This window comes from Sipha flava, unplaced genomic scaffold, assembly GCF_003268045.1.
Source record: "Sipha flava isolate LNK unplaced genomic scaffold, YSA_version1 195_pilon_pilon, whole genome shotgun sequence".
Taxonomy (NCBI): domain Eukaryota; kingdom Metazoa; phylum Arthropoda; class Insecta; order Hemiptera; family Aphididae; genus Sipha; species Sipha flava.
The window spans coordinates 297817-317725 of NW_020272762.1; the positions used below are offsets into that span (position 1 = coordinate 297817).

A 19909-nucleotide genomic window follows, 5' to 3' on the forward strand; every position below is an offset into this window, starting at 1 on the left:
AATTGCAAGTTCATTGTTAATAATAACAAGGTACCTCTTTTGGACTCAACTGCCTACCCATAGATTTTCATTGAATAATTGTATGTTTTATATTTTTATCATTATTCCTAGTATTTTTTTAATTTTTTTTTTTTTTTTTTTTTTTTTTGTTGATACGAAACCCTCGAAAAATAAAATACGATATATCCTTATTGTAAATCAAACGAATATAATATGATATATAATTGCTTACATTGAGCGATTGTGAAATTTCAAGGTGATTGACATGATTAATGAAAAACTATAATTGCTTAAGACTAAAGTCATTATTAATAAACGGTACATAATAATTTTAATTTTGAAATATTTTGATGGATTTTAAGAACCACTATGCGCTATAATTACTGTATTCTCTCGACCTAATGCCCTTCGTGAGAACCACAACATGATTACTTCTGCGTACATCTTTACCACCGTATAGGAGTGTAGGACCATATGTACGATAATATAGTGTAGTGATAGTAGAAGTAACGCAGTGTTATGTTTCGGTCTGTCAATGATATACCTAGTGCATTGAATTCTGCATTCAAAATGTAAGTAACGAATTTTATAACTATTATCTAATATCCAAACTCGAATTATAAATATTTTAAATGAAGAACACAAATTGTAGTTGAATCAAAATAATTAAAAATTTTATTAAAATTGTAGTTAAACTAATAAAAATAATTTCTATTGCAAATGTGAATGATAATATATTTATAAATAGTTTTACTTGTATATTTGATTCAGACCTATAAGAATAACGTACAAGTTCATACATTTTTCAAACATTTTTTTTTAGAAAGCATTACAAAATAATTTATAACATTTTGGGTATTCATTTTATGATAAAATTTGGAATTAAAAATGTTAATAAAGCATCATTTTCATGTTCCGAAATTTCATTATTATGTACGGTAAATTCAAAGTTATATAAAAGAAACACAAACATCATTATGTATACCTACTGTATAATATAAAAACTATAGTAACATTTTCAAAATTCAACACGCTGACAATAATAATATATCGATACCTAAAATATTATTAAAAAGTTTGACTGTAAACAAATAGTAAATATTACTATACAGATATCTTACATGAATCCAAAATACACGGATTACAAATGATATCAAAATTAACTAATTTAATATGCTATACATAGCAGAACTTGTGATTATTTACTTTTATAATTTTTTTTTTTTTAATACAAAAACAGCTTGGACCTAAAAAATTATGAAATTATAAGTATTTTTCAAGAGAAGATAATCACATTTTTACATTATTTTACAGTTTACATTTTACAACTTAAATTCTACAAATTATATACCCATATATGTTTACATTAAGACAATTAAACTATGTATTTTTAACAACTACATACAAAAATGTCTATAAACCTACTTCACTTTATAGGTAACTGATATTTTTGTTCTTAAAATATTAAAATAAATATTGGAATAGCGTTAAAATTACGTACACAACTTTCCTTTGAGTTAAAAAAATCTTTCAATTTGTTTACCTGTTGTCTGTATTTTTAAATGCATGACGAATGAAGATTTTACACAAAAACTTAAAAACTGATAACTGATGAATATCCTAAATATATAGAATAATAAAGTTAAATAATATCATTATAATTATAAAGTATGGTCGTGGATTTGAAAATAACTTAACAATTATTTTTGGTAAAAGGTTTTTATTTTACTTTGTTGGTAAAAAAATTGAAAGTAGAAAAATATATTTACTGTAAAATATTGTTTAAACTTACTCATAATACTAGCAATAAATTTTACAATATATACTGGACACGTTTGCAGTATAAAACTATGTGAGTTAATAATATATTCGACTATGAGAAAAGCAAGATTATAATATTGGTTTCATAAATTAATAATGTCTTTCTATACGTTTATTTTTTTTTTTTTTTTTTTTTTTTTAAGGAAAGGTGCAATAAATTATAAATCAACATTTAATACCGCTTTACACTCAACATTTTAAAAATATAATTGGTCATAATTTTTTCAAATTTCTGAGTAGTTTTAGAGAAACCTACCTAACACACTGAAGAAATGTGAACATATTTTAAGCAATCGTCATAACAATTAAAATCATAAATAAATAATCAAAATTGTATTACTAATGCATGTTTTTAATTTTAAATTTGTAAATTTTAGGATTGCATAATTTACAATTATTGTGATGATATTGAGTTTTTGATGTATCGATAATATACGAGTTACATACTTCTTCCTACGTGTATCAAATAAAATTAGAATTACTTCTTGTGTATAAGTATCCTACTGACCTAAAAAATAAAAATAAAATATAAAAACGAAAAAACAAAAAATCTGGCGACGTAACCAGACCTGCAGTATATACGGTGAGACGTGGTCACGCCTTCATGAAAGTAATTCGCGTTTAAATGCTTTTAAGTCGGCGTGCGGCGTATCGATGAAATCACTATTACACATTACACCGAATGAGCCGAATGAAATACCATCGTGTAATAATAGTATAAAAACATTTTTACGGACATGATATCATTCAAAACTACTGTTATAATCATGACCATAATATGCATAGGATAAAATAAAACATCATCGTTGAACAAAAACGCAATGCGTTTACATATCGATGTATTATGATTCAGTTCGAACCACTTTACAACTGTGCAAACTAGATTAGTTCAAATGCTGTTAGACAAATTATATTTTGTCATAATATGTACCAGAAAAAATGTATTAGCACATATTTAATAATTAATTTCGAATACATTACTACTCACCGTGCACGTTTACATTTCTGTGGGCTGTTAACATCGTATTTCTTTCGAACAAAAACCAAATCAACGTTAATAGCACACGATAGGCAATCATCAATCACCAACTCGACCTTACAATAAAGTTTTCCTTACATTTTTTGATGAGTATACATTATTATTATTATTATTATTTTTTAGTCTCAACCGAAAACACAATGCGCGGAGGGGGAGTATATTATTAGCTGCCTACATTGGCGCATTTTTTTTTTTTTTTTGTGTTTCTCATAATAGCCTGGCCACTATATCTGTCAAAATGGATAAAGGACAAAACAAATTAGATCCGATGACTCAAAACTTAGTGAACTAAAACAAATCTATAAGACCATCTTCTTCGTGTATTCCTATTGCTAACAAAGTTTTCCAATCAAGAAGACATTGCCTGTGGCGTCACCCGTTGCGCGGAGTATGTATATCTATGTATGATCGGCGCGTAGCCGCCATCAGCCGCACCTATAACACACTGGCGCGCGCGACCTACAACACGTCTAACCCAAGGACGACGGACACTCGCACACACACACACACACACACACACATACAAGCATATCATATATTTTTTCTTTACTGTTATCTTATTAATGCGGTTTTTATCGTCGCGCAACCAGGTCGGCAAATGTATTTTTTTAAGGAATTCGACTTAGTGACTTTTTACAACTATCTGTTCCACGAGTGTCTGGTATATTATTGTCAGTTGTTCAATATCGTAACGAAAGATTACTATCATTATTTATTGGCCTTTCAAACATATTTGCAATACCCCAATGCTCGTCGGCTATCTACGGCGAATCGGAATGGAATCCAAACAACGATCACGTAATTAACGATTATTAGGGTTGCCGACTTATTCAAATTAACATCATACCGATAATGATTGTGATTTAATGCAAAAATGCTGAAATTATTGCTAGTATAACTAACTTAGTGTCAAAATTAAATTAAAACGATTCGATAAGAATATACCACTAAAAATATTAAAATTACGCAAATCGATAATAAGCAAATAAATTCAGATAACGAAAATAGAAATTAAAAATTATTGTACATAAACGTTTTGAATGTTATACATTAAATTTACTAAGTTGAAAAACAAACCTCATTTCCTGTGTTATTCAGAAAGATTTGATTAGATTAAAATAAACCGATGTAGAAACCAAATCACATCCGAAAACAACGTTGTTTTTCAATGAATGAAGTAACATTTTGTGGTTAATTATTTTGGAACGCATGAATAAGTTTTTATACTAGATTAGTTTACCGCAATAACCGACCTTCTTAAATATATCCTAAATTTACGATATTCACTATTATAATGTGTTGTGAAAATAGTTATGTGTGCTTCATGTTTAACACTTTTTTCACGTTATGTTATTGACAGTTATTATCATTTATCACTATATGATAAAAAATGAAACTCAAGTTCACTAATGAATCAACATAGTTCATTATTCATATCAATAAAACAAATCATATCTATAAAAATATAATAGCTCAAAAAAAATATGCCACAATAAATAATTCACGAATACTTGCTTACACTTTTTATACTTGCTCAAGACATTAATTAAATTAATAAATTTCTAAATATATTTACCCGTCGTAAACATACGTACACCTTAGTACATATGATAATAATACATTCAATAATAATACATAATACAAACATATTTCATTATGTCTATAGTTGGAAAAGTACCAATAACTACTTAGAATAATCTATATATCTAATATTATCATATAGGTAGGTTACATAAATTTAAAAAATATAACAAATAATATATTTCATACCCTTCCGATTTTACGATACTTATTAAGCTGCATCAAACTTACCTGAAAAAAAAATAAAAATTTGTATGTTATTTAATTATATAAACGATTTTATGTGTATCTTAAATTACAATACAATAGAATTTAGAAAAGATGGGTAATAAAAACGTAAATTGAATATTTGTAATATTTAATTTTTATTATTCATTTATACTTAAATAAATTAAATATAATTATAAGTAATGTTGTTTATTATACGTGAAATATGTTTTAAAATATTCAAAATATTAATACATCTAATGAGTTACAATTATAAAACATGGACACAGATAAGAAAGACGTTATTTTCTTAAATCTGAAAAGAATAGGTAACAATCAAATTCAAAATTAATTGTAAGAAAAGTAAAATTTTGAATGGTCAAAACTTTAACAAAAACTATCAGATAGTACATTCTTTCACCGATTTCTTTACCATTTTTCTCGAAAATAATGAACTAATTTGCAATTTTTATGCAACTGTAGTAAAATTTATTTTATTTGTGATATTGAAAGAAAAAACACACTTGTAAAATTATAGCTTTCTTTCCATTCAAAATTTAATATTTAATGGCGGATGTACTTTTTTGAATATTATAAGATAAAATCAACAACTAATTAATAATTAACACACATTAACCTTATTTTAAACTCACTTAATTTAACCACCTACAGTTAACAATCATCAAAGAAAATTTAATAATTAATAATTAACTACTATAATAAATATGATATTGTCACATGAGTTAAAATAATGTTAAATTCAGCATTTGTTCAAAAATAATACATTTGATTGACTAAAAATATTTACACGGCATTATTATCTATAAATAGTTATACTTTTAAATACTTAAGTATTTAAATAAAATGTCTTTTCTAAACTATAAATTTAGATGAATATATTATACATCTTAATTTGTATATAAATTGTAATTGTTTAATTTGTTTATTAAAAAATATTAATTTGTGTTTTAATTTTGATTTATAGACCAAATATTTTTTTCTAGAACTAATTTTTGAATAAGTTACAATATTTGATAAATGATCTAAAGGCACACGTTTCTTCAAATAAAACTGTAAAAATAGATTCAGGCAATAAATATAAAAGTATTACGAGAGATTGATAACAGATAGAAATTGTTCAAGACCTATAAGCATCTGCTAAAATGTTAAATATGTGTTTCGTCGATTAGTGTGGAAGAGATGATGACCCCAAAACAAGTCTGCGCTACATGTCGTAGTGGCTTACATACATATATAAGTATATTATGTATGTGTACATGAATACATATACATATATATATATATATATATATATATATATATACATTTGGTAATAATAAGCAATATGCATTAGTACGTATACACATATATACATAAGTACATATATAATTTTAATACCTACTAACATAAAGTACATACTTATATTATAAATGTTTAACAATAACTTCAGAGAATCCATCGGGTCAATGTCAGACGTTTACGTATGTGTAGTGGGGATATTTAGGCCGCCCAGTGGTAGCCAAACATGATCGAACTAATATCGTAGTTCGTTGAACCAGTTAAAATAAGACAAGGACGACCATGAACTTGTGAAGTTAAACGTATTGACTTTGATGTATGTCTATTGAAAAAAGCATAAAAGTATACGGCTAAAAATATTGCATTTATTTTCAAAGCTTCCTTAAAACTAAACAAAAAATAAAATCAATACTTAATATGATTAGAGTATTTAAATTTAGTAAGGAATACAATATTCGGTCATATATTTAAATAATATTTATATGCCTGACTAGCAACTCCATATGAACTTATAAATAAGGATTATTTCATATTTTTCACATTTATTTATTTATAGTTCACATTTTCTTTGTAATAAGTAATAGGTAAAATGTAAAAAGTATTTCGCTAATTTATCCATATTAACAGACATAGACATTTAAGGATATTTAATTTTTCAAATAAAAATTGTTGTACAACATTTTAATATAATTTAATATTAAATTTAGCAATAACTGATTACAATAGAGATTGAAACATTTATTTACAAATAATCGGAATAGAACGGTGAGAAAATCAACACAGTACCCATACATAGACAATTTACAATATATATTTCGCTGAAACCATGTTGCTCGTATGACTATTTGATTGATACCATTATTTTTTTATCCAATTTTATTTACTTGTTCGTCTCAATATAATATTTCAAGTATCAATTACACTGAAGTAGGAATAAGTGCGTACTACAATTGGCTCAGTGATAAATAATACACAGTGTAAATTTATACGTACATGGTAAATTTACGGAACACAAAAATAAAATTAATAGAGTATACGAATATACACAGTGACATTGAATAAAAATCTTCCGATTATGTTATCGAAATATTTATATTAGAATAATAGGTGATTTCAATCTCATAAATAGTAGATTTTGATTTCATTATAATAATATAATTCGTTTCTGAACTACAATGTGAATAATATATTACGATAAAAGATAACCACAACTCTTTCTAAACACCTACAATACGATATTATGCAACCCCCTTCCAATTTGCATATTATCGAAATGAAATTTGTCAAATATCATACAAACATAAATTCAAAATATTCAGACGTTCATTTTGAACAGAAAATATCGACGAAATCCGTGGGAAGCATTTAAATGCTAAACTGTTGAAAACCACATCGTTATCCTTAACTGTTTTAACTGAACTAATATTATATCCATATTTGTTCCCACAGTAAAATATGTGAACATTGAACACATAATATATAAAAAATACTTATATGCAGTCAATATTTGAAGCTACAAAATCAATGAATAATAAATAAACGAAAAATTATAAAAATAATATAATAGGTACCCTCGAATATACTTTAAATGTTACCACGTTTTAGTATTTCGTACAAATAAGGACCCTTTATTAACGCAATTTTTTTTATTTAGTTATTATAATAGACAGTTTGTATTGAAAAATAACTTTAATGTCATATATTGGTGGTCGGAATAATTTTCAAATTTAAGTTTCTTTAAAAATAAATGAATTTGATGATGAAGAACATAGATTATTACACACATGCGGATTTCGTGCCATAGCCTACCTAATGTTTGGCAATATATATACAATACTTTTAACTGTTCTAGGATCGACCATCTACGATACCTCCTAAATTATTTTAATTAAATTTTATCTTCATAGTGGAAAAGGAATTGTTTGCTATTTATTTTAGTGATTTTTTAATTTTAAGGTAGTGTCTTGGGATCATAATTTTTTAATTATTAAGTACATTAGTTTCAAAACAAAAAACAGTTTAACTCTCAGTAAATTTTGTGAAAATGGTTATTTTCAATTTCATATAATTTGAAAACTAATATTAGCTAACAATTTTTAAAGAACTACTTTTTAAAACAAAAAATAATATTTTTTCAGAGAATTTAGAAATTTTTCTATCTACATGATAATTTACTTATAACTATTATCGCGAGGCGGGGTTTTAAGTTTTTATACAAAGTTCTAACCATAATTATATCAAGACTAGGCTATCATGTATTAATTTAGTGTTCTCTGTCACCCTAAAAACCCCATCCCCAAGAAGAGTCTCATGCTGCGTTGCTCGACAAGATAGGGAGCTGGGAGGCATAGTGAGCATTGCGCCTTCATTAATTTACTAGAATTTCTATACAAAATTGAAACTATATATAAATAATAAAAAAAAAAAAGTTCCAAATTATCTTCATGTACTAAATATTGATCATTAAAATTTAAATTTTTTTTAAAAAAAATTCAGTTTGAAAAAGTAAAAGGGTATTAACCAAATATACATAACAATATGTATCAAAAACAAGTACATTTCAATAAACCAGCACTTTCCATGAATTTTTGTTTGTATTATCGTTTTTAAAATAATAACCAACAAAAATGTTGCAACACATTTTTAAAAGATTTACAATGTAGTAAATTTAAGAATACCATTGTTTAGGCAACCTTATCCAACAGTATTACTCTCAGAACTATTAACATTATAATAAATTAAGCCTTCAAAATTCGAATGCCCTAATAACCATTAAAAATGCATTTATATTACGTGTATTGTTATATTATTAATCTAATTTATAATTTAAAAAAAAAATACATTTATATCAAAAAACTATTGAAATTCGAATAATTGACTTGATACAGCGACGATAGTTTTGACTGAAATTATTTTTAGATAATATTATAAAATAGTTAAATTTAAATTACTAAATCGTATAAGTTACAAATATGCATTACAACTAACATAATAACATATATATACTGAAAAATGTATTATAAATGAAAAATATCAAAAAATAACAATACGAGTTTTACCATAGGAGAATCTATTACAGAAACTAATTATGTAATTGAAGCATTGTCCAAGATCGCACAAAAAAAAATTCACTTTGCATTGAAATCCGAACTTCAATTATAACCAACTTAATATCAACGAGCTACTGGATTTCATAAAAAATTTAACCATCTATATATAATACTAATAATACATAACTGTGTAGTAATACTAATAACACAACTGTGTAATAATACTAATAACACATAACTATGTAAATTCACACCATCGATTTATTTCAAGCATCGGACAAATATAAATGTAAAGTAATTAATATAAAATCTAATAGACAAAGATTCTGAAGTTCAATATAATTTACAGTGAAATAGCAACATAAAAATTATAAATAAATAAACTTACAAAACATTAAATGTTATAATAATAATTTAGATACTATAATATAGTATAATATATTTATATCATATATTATTTAAATTAAGTTTTTTGATTTTCAAAATACAGACATAAATTCTAAAAGATTGAAATCCATAAATATTTTACAATGAAGCTACTTTTATTCTAAAGATCACTACTTTTTTTTAATTAATAAAACAATATATTTCAGTTTTCAATTTTTTCTTTGTAAAAATATTTTTATAAAATGCCATATGAATTAACTAACGAGTAAGATTCTTAAAGCATTCACGTATCATATCACGTAATATTTTTTATTTATGTTTTACATTTTTTAAAATTTAAAGTTATTGACTGGCGGATACCGTTGTTTATTCCAACAAAAAATAAATAATATATATATAAAATAAATTCAATATATTTATTTATTTTTTGTTGGAATAAACAACGGTTTCTGCTAACCAATAACTTTAAATTTTAAAAAATGTAAAACATAAATAAAAAATATTACGTGATATGATACGTGAATGCTTTAAGAATCTTACTCGTTAGTTAATTCATATGGCATTTTATAAAAATATTTTTACAAAGAAAAAATTGAAGACTGAAATATATATATATTAAAGGAATACAAACTACTTATCGTATAAAAAATTATGTAATGTTATATAAGAGATTCACAATTTTTATGAAAATGTCTGACACATAATAAATAGTTTAGTTAAAAATAATAAATACATAAACTAAGTACATGAAAAATGTAAATTCATTATAATTTTATGGATAGTAAAATGAATACTTATATGTTATACTTTATTTTTGGTTACTATTACGTAACTTATTTTTGATTAGTGGTGTAAAATATACATTAAATCAAAATTACTTATATAATTTATTACTGTATATTATCTTGGGACGTTACTAAAGCATATGATTAATTGACATCTAAGAAAATATTACTTTTTACAGTGATTATAAGAAAGTATTTGTGAACTAGACTTATTTTTTTCTGAAACAATTAGGTCACTTTACTGTGAATAAAATGAATGCGCTAATGTGCTATTTACGCTATTGCAATTATTTAATTAATCATAGGTACCTATATGATTTTTAAGTATTAAATGATAATATTATTTACAAAACACGTAATTTCAACACACAATATTCATAATCTGTTTCTAGAAAAATTCCATGGAACAATTAATAAAATAAATCACAATTAAATGAGTCCGATTCGATGCTTCTGCAAATTGTTTTTTGAAATAGATTGTAAAATTTCGAAAAATTTGAATCAAGTAACAGAGCATAATAATGCAATTTTATTGTAAAAAAAACGAAAATAGTTTAGAAAACCAACCAATGTTGTTTTGGATTGTCCTATTGAACATTGATAACGTTACAATATATATCTACCGGTATGATAACATTAATCTCTACCCGCATCCACTTGTCCTCATCCCAATTCGTCCAATGTCGTGTCCTCCAGCACAATTGACACTGGCTGCTAAATCATAGGTTCAGTCACATTACGGGATGTGTTGAATACCTCGTGTGTCATTTTACTATGTGACTTTAGCGCGAAGACGTCATGCCCGAGGAAACCATTTCGCCAGATTCGTTTGAAAATAGTACGTTTTAATATTTATTTAAAATTAATACAACCCACCGAGTAATATAAGACGCAGAAACCAAGGTGTAGAGTGTGGACAGGTAGCTTTCTATTTTCTACGCCGCAAATTATGGCAATAACTTTGAAAATTCGCCTTTCACTCGCAAAGAAGATTCACGCCACCCGGATTCCAGGTCCCCTAGAACGGTCGACGTATTCGCCAATAATTCACGCGAGCATTTACGTTGCCCTGAGCTATAAAATCAAGGCGTCTCACGCATGAACCTGCCGTCGTTACCGCGACCGAGCCGACCACTTTAGACATTGACTGGATAGTTAGTACCACTACCACGAATAAATTAGTTACTATTACTGCTGCTACTATTAATACTACTACTATTACTACTACTACTACTACTACTAGTATTAGTACTAATACTAGTCTTATGACCATGATGAAAGATACAGATTTATATAACTAAACAAGTGTAGTCTCCGCTAAACGTCAATATTATAGGATGTCGACTGCCAAACAAAAATACAAAATTCAAACATAACTAGAAATAACTTAACATACATGTACACATGTTCCAAGTTCTCCATTGTTCTAGTCGCAGCGGTTAGTGCTTATGTTACACACTATTACACATACTTGCACTAAAAGCGGACTGAATTAATACACAACGCCTAATATTTAAAACTTGCAAAATTCTGCAAGATATTAGTTTAATAATTTGGAATGAATGTACCATGATTCATAGAACTCATGTAGAGGCTTTAGATAGAACTCTTAAAGATATTAAAATTTCTAACAAAATCATGGTTGGAATCACTGTCATGTTTGCTGGTGATTTATGACAAACATAATCGGTGATAGTTAAAGGAACTAGAGTTAACATTGTGAAGTCTTGCTTAAAAATACCTCCATTAGGAAGTTCAATTATACCTTAAGACTATCTACTAATATGAGAGCATATTTTGGTGGAGGCAGTACAAATTTTCCTCCAACGTTACTTTTAAATGGAGACGGGAAAGCACCTTATTTGAAAACAAAATTGAAATTAATCACGATTTAGCTGAAAAAGTTACCAGCATTGAAGACCTAATCTCCAATGTTTATCCAGATGTAGTCCAAGTAGAAAAAACTGTAACCCGACAACGAAGGGTAATTCAGCTAGTACGAAAATATAATCGTCACTGATTTGAGTGATCCGACATTGGGGGAGGAATGTTTCCGTTTACTAATTAATAAATAAAACTAGCGAAAAATTGTCATACCAGTACCTATATGGAACACAAATCAAAAGAATATAACATGATTTTACAATCAAATGCATAAAACACATAAAAAATCAATTATATCAATAATGTATCAAATTGCGTTAAAAATATAAAATATTACGTGACAGGTAATAAATCTATTAACTAAGTGTTTATCCAATTATAATTTGATAAAATTGTTTTCCAATAGAATTTAAAAAAAATAAATTACTTATGATTTATTAACAATCGTCAATCAATATTTACTTGTTAGTTATAAACTAAGAAATAACAGCTTGAGTTTGAAGTATATAAATTAACATTAAATTAGACAATGGATAGTTAATTATTATCTAACAGGGAGTCCCAAAGTGTACAGTAATTCTATATACATTACGCATATTCATTTATAAATCCTTTAAATTTCAAACATTATTGCAGTTTTATTACAGGATATATATATATATATAATAATCACAAAAAAGAGAAGAAAATTCTAATTTTATTTAAAAAGCATAGACTTATGAAGGATATACGAAATCATCCGAAAAACTAAAACCATCAAAATCAAAATAAATTACACGTTAAATTAATCAACCCATTAGAGTTCAGTGACTTCATAAATGAAAAATACATGAATATCAAACAACTGATTTCAAATATAAATTTCCGCTAATTGACGCATTTGAATATTAATTTAAGAAAATTGTCGACAGTTTGTTGTACACTTACAATTATGGTACGGAAAAATAGAAATGCATGAGAATTTTAGTCGTCGAATCTCAGTTTTAAATTAATTCATGTTAAGTCAACATTCTTGTAATAAAAGCTTTAATAGAGACTTTTTCGATGATTATATTATAAAAAAAGAAAATAATCATATTAATATTATATATAATTGAATCATATCGTAGATATTAATTATGAATGTTCAAATTAAATTTTTTATAAAAAAAAAAATAATGTTGAATTTTCTTAAAAAAATAATAAAAAAAAAACTTGTTACACAGTAAGTCTTCGGTTACTGGGAACTTAAATTGAAAAATATCTACTTAAAATTGTATGTACACTGTTTAATAAAATGTTAAATGTTTATCAATATAATATATCAACTTGTGAAATACATAAATTAAATTAAAAACATTCATATTCTATTAGTTAGTTACATAAAATAACAGTTTAAGTGAAATTAATTAATAACTAAAGAATGCACTAATTGTAGTGACACATAAAAATAATTCAGATTAAAATGTAAATGTTTAAAAAAGAACAGTATATGTTTTAAATATTCCAATTTTTCTGAATAATTGTTTTTATTAAAAAATGTAATGTACTAATTCTAGAAATAACTATAGATTTATTATTGATATGCTAGACCAATGGCGTCCCCCCGTGCAAACGGGGGAGGGAGTTTTCGGGTTCAAACCCCCCCCAGGGCCAAAAAAAAAAAGAAAACTGTTTTATTATTGATGACGTGAAATGTATTTGTAGTTTCATTATTACGTTTTGAACTTAAAATATGCGACTATACAAATATTATAATAAATAATCATACTGATTGATGTTTGAAAAGTTTTGTTAACTATGCTGTTTTTATATTCCAATAGCTATTAATTTACTGTAATGTAAAAGTAAACTGTAAATTGGTAAAAAAGTTGTATAAAATAATATCTATTTATAGCAATTATTTATCTGTGCAACGAAAAAAAAAGATAACGATTATTTTTGTTACCCCCCCTGCCCCCAAAGCATGATTTAATATACGCTACTGTGTACTGTGCTAGATCATGTTTTAACCTTCTATTTTTATTCATCAAAGATATTAAATTTCAGATCAATTTTTATTTTTGAACTTAATAACAATATTTAAATATGGAACATTATAATTATTAATAAATCATAAGGTTTAATAAATAATTCTTTCAGGGATAGTCGATTTGTAAAAATAATACTTCAATAATTGTATTACCAATACGTAAAAACTCATAATTAAATGTAAATATCATCCAATTTCAATCAGGGGTTAAATAAATTACTAAAAACACTATTATCTTCAAATGTTATATTTATAATACATTAAGTTTCATTGTATGTAAAATACCCTGAATAACTTTATAACTTTGTGTTTCAACGATTTCAATTGTCATAAGCTACAATGATTTTTATTACTAAAAAGAAAACAAAATATACAAATTACAGGATTTCTTATGGGGATTATGTTAGATAAACTTTTACTATGGTCGTTATGGATATAAAAATGTACTAACGTCATTATATATATTATGGAGCGATTGTTTTTTTTTTTAGATATATTTTGATATTTTTATTTATTTATTTATTTTTTTTGCTAAGAAAATAAATATTTACTATTTATTGTTTAATAGTTTATAATAATTGCAAACAACTATTATATTCCACATAAGAATTCAAGTAATAATATTTTAACTACCCAAAAACACTTTCCTATACCTTCCGACGGCGTTCACGATATGATTGTATAATACATTCCCACAGACGTTTCAGTATATTTTTATATATTGTAGGAGTGTACCTGATGGAACTTGTTTATTTTTAAACAATAAATTTAATTAGCTTTCTATTGAGATATCGTATATTTACTTTTAATATTTGGTTCTTATAATGTTGTTGAATAGAATTGACTTAATTATAATCGAAAAAAATGAGAAAAAGGAAATATTGCATTTTATATATTGTTAATGTATAATTTTTTATGAACCACTGAACATTACACGCGATTACAATATTCATTCGATTGTGCCCTAGTATAAGAAGACACCGAAGCTCTACATTTATTAATTCGTGTGTTCTCGCAGAGACAAAACTATCGATTAAAAACATTCATTCGTTCGACTCATCAAAACAAACCAGTTTTCAATTCTACAAGTTGATTACCAGTTCGTTTAATGTAAGTAAAAAATGATTATTTTTATGACGAAAATAATGTTTTGAACTTTTTTACTACTAAATCATTAAACATAACTGTTTAATAAATTAAATATAAAACACAATATTTGGTAATTAAAAGTATTCTTTTTTTTTTTTGGTAAACAAAGTATAATTAATATAATTAATATTGTCACAAATATTTGATTTTTTTTTTCTATCTGTTCAATTTTGTTGTAATTTTATTTAGAGTGTATTATTTGAGCATATTTCACATACAACTATTATATATTTGATTTTTTTGTACTTCCACAATAATACTTTTTATTTATGTGTATTAATATCCACTATATCCACCAATAATTAATTATTTTAACTGAAATTTTAATCAAAGTGTATTTGTAAAAGTAAAAGCTATGTATAGAAATAAAAAATTGGCAGTACTATAATAAAAAAATATATTTTCATTGTTATTTAACTAATAGCAAATCGTAATTAAAATATGGCAAACGTTCAGGGTTTTAGATAGTTTTAATGAAATTACTTTCAAGTGTGTTTTATAATATTTTAGTGTCATGTCATAAAAATCTATGGTAATATCCAGGAAAACAACAATTACATTTTTACGCGAGAAATGTAATACAAGTATAATAAGTTTGTTATTTATGGTCACTTTTGTCGTATTTACTATGAGCTTTTGGTAAAAAAGTTTGATCAAAGTCCCTGACCTCTTTGTTCTACGCAAAACGAACAGAACTGGTCTTCAAGGCAAACTGAGCGTATATTCGTGACATTTTAATGTGTATTATAATCTTTCGCATAGAACTCGATCTACAACGATCCAGTAATCCCCTTCCACAGGACCCCCCTCACATAGTCACGTTTTATAAATAGTAGATGTTTAGTAATATCCAGTTTTTAGAAACCGTAAACACCTTGATAGTACGGTAAAATGTGAGAATTAACCAAACATATACCTCAGTTCGCAAACATAGCAGAAGCCGAGTACATCACGATGACTAGGTGAGTCAATTAAGTCAAACACATTCATATTTTTTGTGATAAGTGATAAACTGATAAAAATCTCTATTGTTGATGTGTTTAAGTTATTTTTTTATGATATGGTTATCTCATAATGGAGGGACAATTCACATAGTAGATAGTTCTATATTATCATGAATGCATTCTAATAACAAAATACATTTCTTCAATTTTATCGAATAGAAATTACTATTGGAAAGTATTTGGTGAACGGAACGCTCGTAATAGCTGAATTCGATATGACGTCAGTACACCGATATAATATTGAAAGGTATCATGAGAAATAGTTCAGTTAGACATTATAAGCCAAGATATTTAAATTTCAAAATAAAACATAACAATTTGAACACATAATGTCTATAATTAGTACATATGTAAACTATAATTATTATTAACTGAATTAACTGAACCGTAATAAATATATTTTACCAAATTTCAAATAGTAATCAATGCGAATTGCAAAATACTATGGGTACTTACCAAACATTAATTTGAATCCATTACATTTTATTTGTACAGATTGTTTGATGTTACTGAATTGCGAGTTTATTATGAATGATATTATAATGAAAACTATAGTAATTATTAAAATTATCTATTTTAAAATGATTAATCACGTAAAATAAAAATAAAATATAAAATGATAATAATACAAATACCGCAAGATATTGCATTATAAATGTGTAAATACATATATATATATTATTTATTTTTGAGGGAGAGAATGTGCGTTTATTTGACCGACAAAACGTGCGGCGTTTCGTAATCGAGCCGGCGTCCCCTGGAGAGAAAGTGGTCTTTGCAACCGGTCGGTCGTATAAACTCGTACGTATCGCGTATGTTCCAAAAAGGTTTTGCTCTTAGTAAATTTATAAGTAGATTTATTCGTGAATGGAAGGGTTTAGTATAAGGATTCTGTTAGATAATGCGTTGATATAATGCTGATCGCAAAAACTTGTTCCGAGAGTATACGAGAAGCAAGGCGATGGGCGAGTATCGGGTCATATTATTATTTGCTATAATAACATTATACACAGTGAGAGTTTAAGAGGGATATAGATTTTTCACCTTATCTTAAAATCGACTTAATTTGTATAATGAATATAATGTACGAATAATTATAATAAATTGTATAATAATAAAATTGTTCGTTTACCTTTTAGAAGTATACATTTTAAATAACTTTTCCAATGTTAATCGGATTACATGTCTAAATAGATATACTGTTAAATAAATTGTTTAAGTGTAAAACATGTTGTTTATGTATGCTATTGTGATTGAAATTATGAGTGTATTAAGCAGGACATTAGATTATATCTATGGGCGGCCAAAAGGTCCGCTACCCGATGCCGTTGCGGCCACTAGACGTTTGTTGGGCATGACTGATGAGTCGATACGTCGAGATGTCTACGAACTTATCCAGTGGCTTCGCGAACAGCCAGACCTGCCAAATACACTGGATGGAGGTGAGATTAACATGACCTCCAATAATAATAAATCACCCAAGGGCACGTGTAAAGTAGTAATCATCTATATACCTCTGTTACGCGTTATGTCAGATTTAATTGTGTTTGTGTAAACTATTAAACTACTGCGGTACCTTTATAGTTTATAATTTATAGTTATTTTAGAACTATTTAATTTTTTTATTATTATTTAAATTCAATAGATATTTAAAGTTAAAATATTTATAAATAACATATAAACATAAAAAAATTATTTTTTAAGCGATACGCATAACAATTTTTATCTTATTAAAAATTATTTAATTATTTTTTTAGCGACATTCTATGTTCATATATTTTATATATTAAAACCAATGTATCAAACTTACTGGTAAACGCATCAGTGTAAAAGTTGAAAATGAAAATAACTTACCTGCAAAAAAAAAAAAATAACAGTTATTACTAATCAATTATTATTTGCAATATAGGAAAAATAACTATAAAACAATACATAATATACTATGATAAGTTGCTACAGATTTTATATTATAATTATCATTAATTAATTAATGTACAAATACTATTTACTACAGTGGAGTTAGAATGGTGGATGGAGAATTATCTGGTTATAAATAAGAACGACGTAAATAGAGTTAAAGAAAATTTACCGGTATACTTTCAACTGAAAACCATCTTACCGGAGGTAATGAACAACCGAGATCCAAAATTGGACGACGATATGATAAAAGGATATAGTTCAACGTTAGTTTGTTTTCAATATTATGATATTTTTATTTAATAATTATATCCCTAGTATATTTTATAACCATTCTATAATATACAATTCAAATATGTAAATTATGTAACGACTGTAATAGATCTAACATTTTTTTTTCTTCTTTCAATTTGTTTAGACTATTAGCTTTAATTCCTACGATAATGGATGGTGGCCGAAAACTAGGAGTGTTTACGCATCGTCCAGGTACGCCCGCATCGGATTACAATCCAGTAGGTATAGCTAAACAATTGACGTGTATTGCCGACCTTCTTCTCGCCCAAGGAATGGATCATATACGACTCGTGCTTGTCATGGACTTGAAAACGTTACGGTTGGGTCATTTAGCTAGATATCCAGTGGGAATCTTACGACGTTTTTTCTTATACGCTTGGGTAAGCCGTGCAACTGTTTATATTTCCGTTTGATTTTCTAAAATATGAGCGAGTAATACGAAATGTTTTGATTCTTGACTACGTTTGTTTATTGTTATACGAGGCAAGTGTAGCAATAATAAAATATTAAGTTTTATTGTAGAAATGTCAAGACTTCAATGATTTTTTTATAAAAAAAAAAAAAAACATTTTTCAACGAGAATATATTTTCAAATATCTATTACGTATGATTTCAGAAAGCTTATCCAGAACGCGTAGCCCAGATACACATAATAAATCCACCAGTCATTTTGAGCGCAGGATTGGCACTTTTCAAACCATTTCTTAAGGCGAAAATTCGAAAGAGAGTAAGATACCACAATAAAATCGACCGATGTTGTAAAGACAACTAAATATTTATTTCATATTTCAGATTATTATACATCGCGATATTGATTCCCTCTTTGAGCAAGTACCTATAAAATACATGCCAAAAGATTATGGAGGTGAATCTCCATCAATGATTGAACTTCATGGTAAATCATAATTTTACCACCAATGATTATCCACGAATATTTAAGTCATACCGTTTTAAAATTTATAATATTTACAGAGGCCTGGCGTCAAAAGATTATAGACCATCAATTATACTTAAAAACATGTGTAGCTAAACATAGAGTGCTGCAGCAAACATAAACTAACATTGGATCTACTGAAACTAATAATTTGCCGGAAAACTAGGTTTTAATTATAATTACATTATGACTGTATGCGGTATTATACTTTTTATTGAATTAATTAATTATTCCGAAAAAAAAGAAATATTAATATTTTACTTCATGATATGTTATTATTCGAACTATATTTTTATTAATGTATTCGTTATTGTTTACTGTACAATGTAAAAGGCATAATACAAATAAATAATTTATCAGACTTCGTTCAAATCATTGTACAACTGTAAACAAATTCAATATATAAATGTATAAATTAAATGTATTGATATTTAATAATCATATTCAGAACGTTGTAATAAATAAAATAACTTTTTTAATTTTTTTTTATTTTTTTTTTTACTAAGACAGAAAATAATTATTAAAAAATATTTTTAAACTGCTAAAC

General features: G+C 26.2%; 2 protein-coding genes across 7 annotated transcripts in view; one reads left to right on the forward strand and one right to left on the reverse strand.

Annotated features, from left to right (window-relative positions):
* Positions 1-19909, reverse strand: part of LOC112681712 (AF4/FMR2 family member 4-like) — a 155179-nt gene that overhangs the window by 90059 nt on the left and 45211 nt on the right. The window lies entirely within an intron of this gene.
* Positions 505-19742, forward strand: LOC112681713 (alpha-tocopherol transfer protein-like). Of its 4 annotated transcripts, none has more exons than XM_025552003.1 (7): positions 505-572; positions 17496-17659; positions 18232-18400; positions 18553-18808; positions 19045-19155; positions 19221-19323; positions 19401-19742. In XM_025552003.1, exons 1-7 carry the CDS (start codon positions 520-522, stop codon positions 19481-19483), a joined length of 939 nt encoding a protein of 312 aa, XP_025407788.1. In that variant the 5' UTR covers positions 505-519; the 3' UTR covers positions 19484-19742. The 4 variants fall into 4 exon arrangements, with proteins under 4 accessions (XP_025407788.1, XP_025407790.1, XP_025407789.1 ...); XM_025552005.1 differs by lacking the exon at positions 505-572 and adding an exon at positions 15060-15174; XM_025552004.1 differs by lacking the exon at positions 505-572 and adding an exon at positions 15841-16175 and having other exon boundaries at positions 19401-19741.

What these genes read in the sequence shown, in the direction of transcription:
- LOC112681713 (XM_025552003.1), top strand. Translation starts at nt 520, where the DNA reads ATGTTTCGGTCTGTCAATGATATACCTAGTGCATTGAATTCTGCATTC. An exon ending in GCCAAATACACTGGATGGAG is followed by an intron (nt 17,660 to 18,231) that starts GTGAGATTAACA and finishes TATTTACTACAG; the next exon opens with TGGAGTTAGAATGGTGGATG. An exon ending in GTTTTTTCTTATACGCTTGG is followed by an intron (nt 18,809 to 19,044) that starts GTAAGCCGTGCA and finishes GTATGATTTCAG; the next exon opens with AAAGCTTATCCAGAACGCGT.